The sequence below is a fragment of the Varanus komodoensis genome, unplaced genomic scaffold (assembly GCF_004798865.1).
Source record: "Varanus komodoensis strain SLA01 unplaced genomic scaffold, ASM479886v1 scaffold6_2, whole genome shotgun sequence".
NCBI lineage: Eukaryota > Metazoa > Chordata > Lepidosauria > Squamata > Varanidae > Varanus > Varanus komodoensis.
This window is the reverse complement of record NW_025336346.1, coordinates 10,766,986-10,776,739: the sequence shown is the minus strand read 5'-3', so window position 1 is coordinate 10,776,739 and position 9,754 is coordinate 10,766,986. Positions and strand designations below refer to the sequence as shown.

Below are 9,754 nucleotides of genomic sequence, written 5' to 3'. Positions count from 1 at the left end.
AACAGTAGGAAAAGCAGTACTGGGATACAATCTCCAAAATGACAGAATGATCTCAGTTCGAATCCAAGGCAAACCATTCAACATCACAGTAGTCCAAGTCTGTGCCCCAACCACTGGTGCTGAAGAGGCTGAAGTTGAGTGGTTCTATGAAGGCCTACAACACCTTCTAGAAGTAACACCCAAAATTGATGTCCTTATCATCATGGGGGATTGGAATGTTAAAGTAGGAAGCCAAAAGATAACTGGAATAACAGACAAGTTTGGCCTTGGAGTTCAAAATGAAGCAGGGCACAGGCTGGTAGAATTTTGTCAAGAGAATACAATGGTCATAGCAAGCACTCTTTTCCAACAACCCAAGAGACAACTCTACACATGGACATCACCAGACGGTCAACACAGAAATCAGATTGACTATGTGCTCTGCAGCCAAAGATGGAGAAGCTCTATACAGTCTGTAAAAACTAGACCAGGAGCTGACTGTGGCTCAGATCATGAGCTTCTGGTTGCAAAATTTAGGCTTAAGTTGAAGAAAGTAGGGAAAAGCACTAGGCCACTCAGGTATGACCTAAATCATATTCCTGATGAATATTCAGTAGAGGTGACAAATAGATTTAAGGAATTAGATCTGATAGACAGAGTACCTGAAGAACTATGGAAGGAGGTTCGCAACACTGTACAAGAGGTAGCAACTAAAACCATCTCAAAGAAAAAGAAATGCAAGAAAGCAAAATGGCTGTCCGAGGAAGCTTTACAAATAGCTGAGGAAAGAAGGGAAGCGAAAGGCAAGAGAGAAAAGGAAAGATATACCCAACTGAATGCAGAATTCCAGAGAATAGCTAGAACAGATAAGAAGGCCTTCTTAAATGAACAGTGCAAAGAAATAGAAGAAAACAATAGTTTAGGGAGGAGCAGAGATCTCTTCAAGAAAGTTGGAGATATGAAGGGAAGGTTTCATGCAAAGATGGGCACAATAAAGGACCAAAATGGCAGGGACCTAACAGAGGCAGAAAAGATTAAGAAGAGGTGGCAAGATTACACAGAAGAACTATACAAGAAAGAGCTTAACGTTCCTGATAACCACGATGACCTCGAGCCAGACATCCTGGAATGTGAAGTCAAATGGGCCTTAGAGGGTCTGAGCAACAACAAAGCTAGTGGAGGCGACAGTATTCCAGCTGAGCTATTCAAAATCTTAAAAGACGATGCAGTTAAAGTGCTACACTCAATATGCCAGAAAATTGGAAAACTCAACAGTGGCCACAGGATTGGAAAAGGTCAGTTTACATTCCGAGCCCAAAGAAAGGCAATGCCAAAGAATGTTCAAACTACCGCACCATTGCACTCATTTCACATGCTAGCAAAGTTGTGCTCAAAATCCTACAAGCTAGGCTCCAGCAGTATGTGGACCAAGAACTACCAGAAGTACAGGCAGGATTTCAAAGAGGGAGAGGAACTAGAGATCAAATTGCCAACATATGCTGGATCATGGAGAAAGCTAGGGAGTTCCAGAAAAACATCTACTTCTGCTTCATTGACCATGCTAAAGCCTTTGATTGTGTGAATCACAACAAATTGTGGCAAGCTCTTAAAGAGATGGGAGTACCAGACCATCTTATTTGTCTCTTGAGAAACCTATATGCGGGTCAAGAAGCAACAGTGAGAACTGGGCACAGAACCACTGCTTGGCTCAAAATTGAGAAAGGAGTTCGGCAAGGCTGTATACTGTCGTCCTGTCTATTTAACTGATATGCAGAGCACATCATGAGAAAGACGGGCCTAGATGAATCACCAGTTGGAATTAAGATTGCTGGGAGAAATATCAACAACCTCAGATATGCAGATGATACCACTCTCATGGCAGAAAGTGAGGAAGAACTAAAGAGCCTCTTGATGCAGGTGAAGGAGGTGAGCGAAAAAGTTGGCTTGAAACTCAACATTAAGAAAACTAAGATCATGGCATCCGGTCCTCTCACTTCCTGGCAAATAGATGGGGAAGAAATGGAGGCAGTGACAGATTTTATTTTCCTGGGCTCCAAGATCACCACAGACGGGGACTGCAGCCAAGAAATTAAAAGAGGTTTGCTCCTGGGGAGGAAAGCTATGGCAAATCTAGACAGCATACTAAAAACCAGAAACATCACCTTGCCAACAAAAGTGCATATAGTCAAGGCTATGTTTTTCCCAGTTGCAATGTATGGCTGTGAAAGCTGGACCATAAAGAAGGCTGAGCGCAAAAGGAATGAGACCTTTGAATTGTGGTGCTGGAGGAGACTCCTGCGAGCCTCTTGGATCACAAGGTGATCAAACTGGTCAGTCCTAGAGGAGATCAACCCTGACTGCTCTTTAGAAGGCCAGATGCTGAAGATGAAACTCAAATACTTTGGCCACCTAATGAGAAGGAAGGACTCACCAGAGAAGAGTCTAATGCTGGGAACAATAGATGGCAAAAGAAGAAGTGGATGGCAGAGGATGAGGTGGCTGGATGGAGTCACTGAGGCAGTTGGTGTGAGCTTGAGTGGACTCCGGAAGATGGTGGAGGACAGGAAGGCCTGAAGGAGTGTTGTCCATGGGGTCGCGATGGGTCAGACATGACTTCACAACTAACAACAACGACAACAAAGGAGTGTACTGGTTAAGATGGTGCAAATACTTGGAAGTGAAACGTTCATACTGCTTTATGTGAACACTGGCAGGTGGACAAACATAGCACATGAAACTTACCTCCTCTAGACTGAGCTGCAAATACTCAAAAATCCTAAATGGGTTTCTTCTGCATACTAGCTTTTCCATTTTTATTAGCTACAAAAAAGTACCAAGCTAAAGTTACAAAGATGCAATCGAAACATTAGTCTTATTTACTTAGTGCTGGCCAAGGACATGCCAGCACAATGCACTTCATTCCCCCTCTCTCCTAAAAGGCCCTTTGGGCCCTCTCGCCACCTCACGCCCGAGATCTCCCCTGTCTCCGCTCGGGATGCTTCCACCTGGCACCACTGGCTAAGCTCCTCTGACGCCACAGCGGGTTCTGGCTCTCCAAAGGTTAGCTGCGTCTAGGCTACTGGGTGCCTCGAGCAAGTCAGGGCCAGACAACCGGCTGCTCAGAGGATCTAGGGAGACCTTAGGAATGAAATGCCAGGATTCACACGTCATCCTTGTCGTCCCTGTCATTATATTACGTTTATAGCCCACCTTTCCTCCTCTTACGAGGACCCCAGGGCAGCTTACCATGATCTTTCCTCCACTGTATTCTCACCACAACACCCCTGTGAGGGAGGTTAGGATGGGAATCCCCAGCTGTTCCAGTGAGCCTCATGGCCAATTGGAGACTCGGACCCAGACCTCCCGAGTCCCAGTCCAAACGATAATTTGCTGATACATATCAGCTGACCTGTTTTAAGAGACTCTCAATAAATATGAAAGGAGGGAGTGACTCCTGGTGTTTATGCCTATTAAAAGGCAACAATGCCCATCTTAATCATTTGTTTAGTCAATCAAGATGACATCATCACGGCCCCGCAAAACCCAAGCTAATTTGCAGCCTTACATGTGATTTCTCACTTGCCGCTGCTTCTTCGAGGCACAAATCTGATTCTGATTCTTCTTCCTGGATTAATACATACTCATGATCATATTCCTTATCAATCAAAAGGTGAGATTCTTGTGTAACATAACAGTCTTCCTTGAAACCGTGATGCACGCTGATTGGATGCTGCTCTGTCAAGAGGGTTTTAGCTGCAGCTTTAGAGTCAGTTATATCTGATTTTTTAGAGTCACAGTAACTGAGTGGATCGGAAGGTGAACCGAGTGGATCCAGGCAGGTGACTTGACCCCCATTTGTTTCAGAAGACGACACTGCAAGCTTTGGATCCTCTTCAACATTCTTCACTTCTGGAAGGTCTTCACCCTGAGGCTCATTATTTTGTTCAGTATCTCCTCTCAGAAGAAGCGGCTTAGTATAATTTAGAATGACTTTATTAATTGTGTAGTCATCCAGTCCTTGCTCCTGCATAAGGCTTTTAGCCCATTCAACATGACACTGGTATCTGGGATAAAAGGAAGTTGGGAAACTAAAGAGTCAACACACAGACCATGCTCCAACAATTTACACAGTGATATACATTCTCCTGCAGCATCGCATCTATATGCCCAGTCTTTGCTCAGGATCACTGGGATCCCAGATCTGAGGTGGGAAAACAGCTCCAACTTTGCAGTGCCCCCCCCCCCCCGCCCGCCCTGCAGCCAGCGTGCAGAGAACTGTGCTGTCTGCTCCTGCGAGGTCAGAACAGCAACCTCTGAGAAGGGTTAGGGGAGGGCAGGAGATCAGCATCAGCAAAGAATGATGCATCCTGGGAGCACCTCAGCCTACGCCCCCCCACAAAGTACCGGACTTAGACAGCTGAAAGGGGTGACCATCATCTCTGCACTCCTCTCCATCATCTGAGTCTGGAGGGTTATGAACTGCCTCAGTGGATAGCACCCATTGTGAATTACCTTGCTATGGATTTATATAATGCAACTATGGAAACATTTCACTATTACTTTTGATATTGAAGAATACATGAAGCTTATAAGCAGCAAGTTTTATTATTGTAACAGCGACTGCAGCTGACTTTGTTTTAATCATGTATTTATTATTTCTTCAACATTCAATTTAATATTTTAATAAATATGTTATAATGTTATTTTATAAAATAAAATTTTATAAAAATATTTTAATGTATTTAAAATAGCAATTTTAATACTTATGGAACTCAATTAGATATAGAACCCAGCTCTAAGATAATATTTTGTTTTTCCTGAATAGGCCAAGATACCGTTTGAAATACTGAAGTAATTATTTCTTAAAGATTATAAATACTTATTACATAGTAGTTACATTATTGATTAATAAACTAGTTTCAGTTCAAGTGTCAGACTGATTGTGAGAGCTGCACTTACTTTTTCGATGAGATGATAGGCATGTTTAACCTGGCACCTGCAATTTAAAAAAAAAATGGTTTTCTTTAGTCCTAAATACTCTAAGCACCCAACATTTAAAGAGATAGTATGAAACTAATACAACTGTAGCACTGTAAGAGCACAATCCTATGCAGGTTTAAATGGGAAAGAAGTCCAACAACTCTCACCCTCCTTCCAGCTGATCATGCCAGCTAAGACTTGTACGACATTTTCCAGCAAGGCATGCATAGGATTGCACCCTAAAAGTCTTTTATGGCATTCCAATAGCTTTGTGGATACATCTGGAAATCTATATTTTTCTCCCCATCTGCTTGGCCACTCTCCTGGGAAAGAGCTCAAAGAGGTTGCAGCAATAGCGCACATTGCAAATGCCATTTCCTCACCCCTTAAAGTTTAAGGAGAACCGAAAGAAAACAAGGGCACAGACGTGTGACCATCCCGCTGTGACCAGTGTGCACATTTTATGTCTCTTTTTCATTACCAGACTGCTTTACCTTGCCACTTGGCAAACAACACAGGATCTGAAATACTGTATTCTGGGTGACTTCTTGAAAGAATACCTTTCCCAAAAAATCCCTAGAAAAGACAAGACCGTGTTAGTTCAATTTGTGGTATCCGAATTCTGAAATTTTCAGAGGTACATACAACTGCCTTCGCAGGTATACCTTTGCTAGTTTTAACATTATCTGCTTGGCCACATAGTGATACTTCTCTAACATGGCCAATAAATACAAGTTCTTTGAACAGAGACGTATTCCAATGCTGAGTACAAGTTACTCCCATGTTCCCAATACACGTTGCCTTCTCTTCTGCTTCCCAACTTGCCATGGAGGCTCACAGGCCTCTAGATAGCTCCCACATTTCTTGTCAAGGATGAGAAAGCTTATCACTTCTTCCTGCTGTCTATATTTTTGGAGGGCATTCAACAGGCAAGAAATCCAAATTATCTTCTTCAGGGATGCAGCTACCCTGCTTTCTCAGACAAGATGGAGCTCAATAGCCCCATTCTCTGGACTAGGAGAATAATGTAACAGAATGACAATTAAAAACATGTGCAAAGGCACCTATGATAAAACTCATGAAAATGCATGGCACAAAAATGAAAGGAATAAACTAACCCAAAAGTGTTTTTCTGCCACCCTCACACTGAGGGCAGATGCAGAAGCCTGTAAGGAAAATGGAGGTACACCCACTAACCAAGGTGGCTGGAATGCCCCCCAGAAGACACAGAAAACAGAAATTTGCAGCAACACCCCTTTCTCTGGTATCTTCTAGAGGACATTCATTTGGGATGTCCAAATGTAGTCCCTTCTGGACTGGATAAATAGCGCACCAATCAGTGCACATGCGACCTCTGTAGAACCCACCTACAAGGGCAGCATCTACCAATGAGAAAACATCCATGATATGATGCTTAGCAAAGGGATACAAGGAAGCCAAGGAGGCCCATTGCACCTGTCTTCTATCAAGTGGATTCCCACTCTGAAGAGTGAGCCACATTCTCTGAAGGGGAAGACCTTCCAGAGATTGTTAAGCCAAGGAAATTGCACAAAAAGATAACTTCCTGTCCAGGGAAGTACTCTGATGGATAACAAACAAAACTTCTATTCAGGTAGAAACAAAGGGCTCTACATTCATCCAATTTATGCCAAGTCTCTTCCTGGGGATGGAGTGGCTTAAGGTGAAATAAATTATTTTAAGAAAACAAGTGACCAAGAACTCAAGAAAAAACCCCTAATGGCCTTGAACATCCAATTTAAATTCCACATTGAAATCTATGAACCACAGGATTATAAAGTCCTGCCCTCCCACCCTCAAAAACCTCTTCCATGGGGTGACTAGCAAAGGCCTGTTGCTGCCCAAGATACTATTCAGGGGTGGAACCTGGAGCTTGAGGGTGCTGCTAGGCTCTTTGGAGATCTGCTCAGAGAAATTTCAGGACCTGGCAGGTCATTCCCCTGCAGCACTCTACTAGCCTTATGGCTTCAGGAAAGGAAAACCTTCCAGGCGCAGTTGCAGAGAAGCCAGAAGTGTTCAGAACTTCTTGAGTAGCTGAAGCAGTGAAGCCACTGCCACACAGCATTTCAGAAGGCAGCCAGAACATTCCTGAGAGAAATGGGAGGCAATGGAGCCTTGGGCCCCTTGGAGAAGACAGGAGAAAATCTGATATTTGGCCTTGCTTGCATTAATCCCTGCCTTCACTGCATCAGGCTCTTTCCTTCCATACCACCTAGCAGAGGCCCTCCAGATGGCTCCATAGATTCTGTTTGCAGAGGCTCTGCAAGAAGCTAGGAAAAGATCTCTGATGCTCCTTCCACTACAGACTTCAACCATTGGAAAATGAGGCATAGAGCCAAAGCCAGACCTGATCTGCATGTGGAGAAGCTCTCAGGCACACGAGTCCCATGACACCAGGAGTGGAGGCTGCTCTATAGCTAGCACCTCTAGGCCCTAGTATGAAGCCATACCTGGCCTGACTCTTCTTTTCCCCCGTATACATCTTATGATGCACCCCTGAATGAGACAGTGAACAGCAAAGCCTCTCAGCCTTCTCCGGATAGAAGACTGTGCCCTGAATTTCCTAGGCCATAATCTGTTCGACCAAAGAAAGGCAGGCCTGATCCCTAATCAGACCACCAAGGTAATCCACCAGGTAGAAGAGCACCGCCAACAGAGTCTCCCCTGCTGGAGCCTTCAGTGGGTCTGCCAATCACTGCAAGATAGCCTGGGAGAAGACTTCCTTAGCAGTGCTGCTTCTGCCTCTCATTCCCCATGGCCTCTGCTGCTCCCACTGCATGAACAGCTGGTGGCGTTCGAGGTAGCCTGCTTGGTTCCTACAAAAGGACAGGATGAAAACTGATGTGAGGAGTGGCAATGAGCAAAACTTGCTTCCCCAGCTGGGTGGGGTGCTGCTCCCTGTGGCATCCTGTGCCCATCTATCCTGCTCCATCAACGTGGAGCACCAAAATGACAAAGCCCAGCAGCACAGCCACTATGCAGTTTGGCAGAGCAGGAGCTCCTAGATGCAGCTGCACCGAAGGTGAGGTCAAGGCCCGACATCCCAGTTTAACCCAGGTAGGGAGCGCTTGAGGCATACCTGGGACATGCAGCACTCTGGGCTTGGAGACTTCCTGGCCAGGGAGGGTGCCATAGCTCCCGATGTTTACCCTGGTGACAGTCTCAGACAGTGCCCTACTGTAGCTGGTGACTGAGGGGTACCTTTCCTCTGAATATAACACTGCAGCACCCAAGGGTGTTCCTTCTAGTAAAGCCCAATCTCAGTTCCTAACAGAATACGTTTGGGAAAAGGAAAGGGATCTGTGTAGCCTCCATGAAACATCAAGCCCAGCTGAGTACACAGAAGTATAAACCTGCCTGATCTACCACAACCCTCTAAATTATTCAAAATAGGAGCATTTACTGTTTTTGACTGCTATAAAGCCATTTCCGATAGGCACATCCTTTTAAAGTGGTTGACAATAATCTGATCTGCAGCAACATTGTGTCAGCATCCATGGTGGATCTTTTAAGTGTGAGATTTTATGCATTAGACAACGCAGTCAAAAATACCTTGCTATATAGCTCTTTGATATCTTCAGGATTCTTCACAATTACATTATTATTTATAATTTCAGCCTGACATATTTTGTAAACTTTTCCATGAATGCCTTCCTTGGAAGAAGAAATAGGGAAAGGAGAATCGTACGATTCATACACTCTTCTCTTCCTTCTTGGTGGATGGAAAACTGCTTCTGCCATTTGGTATTATCCTTCAGCTTTAGCAATGGTATCTAAGGGCAAACAGCAAAGAGAGCAAAACTTGAAATATTTTAAAGCCAGCCATTTTTTAGGTATGATCCATAAATCACTCAAGCCCATGCTTTTTTTCTTGAACTGGTTAGGCCTATTGATTTTGGTGAAACAAAAGCAAAAGAAAGCCAATAGAAATGGTTTGTGGAATGTACGCACCAGTGTTCTGATTTTCAAAGATTTGTAGAGTCACTCATGTCTGTTGAGTAACTCGGGCACACAAAGAAAGCAATGAAAGAATCCTGCTCTTCTCCTGCTTCCGGTCTATCGACCTAGATAACTGCAAGAGTACTGGGTTTCAAGTGCCCACGACCATGACCCAATATAAAATGGCACTGTGTGTTCAGATGCGCAGAACCGATCCGTTTCCTTTTGAAGGCGTGTGCTGAAAACTCCTCTGCCTATCCATTTAAATGGCGACCCCCAATAACAGAACCAGAACTTTGATGCAAATTAATGATCCCCCTTCTCCCATCCCAAGTATTTGGGCTTCTCCCTTTCCACAGCCGTCTGTCCAGAAAGGCAGTGAGCGGCAGCAGAGATGCTCCGCACAAGCTTCTGCTCTCTCACACAACCCTTGGCCGAAGGAGAAGAACACGCTCCCGCTGTCCAGCCCCCGGAATCATCTCCCGAGGATCGAAGCACGCACTCGACTGCCTTCTCCTCTTCTCTCCTCCGCAAAGAAAGCATGCAAAGCCTCCGGCGCAGGGCTTAATCCGAGCAGCGACAATGAGCGCACGCTCCCGCCCCTGACGCATGGCAAAGCCGGAAAAAGGGCTCCTTTGTCCCCACAGCGGCGACGGAAGAAGGAAGCTGGCAAAGCGGTTCTCTTAAAGGTAATGCTCAAGTCTTCCGGTTTTGACTCGCAGCTCCCTGATGCGGGGCAAGAGTAGTGGAAACTCGTAGCCGTAACGGCCAAGGTTGAGCTGAAAGAGGCAGTGTTCAGGCTGCAGTCCTGCGCTCATGCAGCCCTTGCTTCAGCTTC

The 9,754-nt window shown here is 45.0% G+C and overlaps 1 protein-coding gene across 3 annotated transcripts in view; it reads right to left on the bottom strand.

The window, feature by feature from the left end:
* The window catches only part of TSEN2 (tRNA splicing endonuclease subunit 2), a 19,232-nt gene extending 9,699 nt beyond the window's left edge, over positions 1-9,533 (bottom strand). Inside the window, exons 1-6 of one of the 3 annotated variants that reach the window (XM_044451375.1) lie at positions 8,929-9,533; positions 8,530-8,750; positions 5,454-5,535; positions 4,939-4,975; positions 3,545-4,043; positions 2,722-2,799 (exon numbers count right to left, since the gene is read on the bottom strand). In XM_044451375.1, coding sequence (XP_044307310.1) covers positions 2,722-2,799; positions 3,545-4,043; positions 4,939-4,975; positions 5,454-5,535; positions 8,530-8,718 — 885 coding nt within the window. In that variant the 5' untranslated portion in view covers positions 8,719-8,750; positions 8,929-9,533. Of the gene's footprint in view, positions 1-2,721; positions 2,800-3,544; positions 4,044-4,938; positions 4,976-5,453; positions 5,536-8,529 lie in introns of all 3 variants that reach the window. The other 2 variants (XM_044451374.1, XM_044451373.1) reach the window with 2 other exon arrangements.
* Between the last annotated feature and the right edge of the window lie 221 nt (positions 9,534-9,754).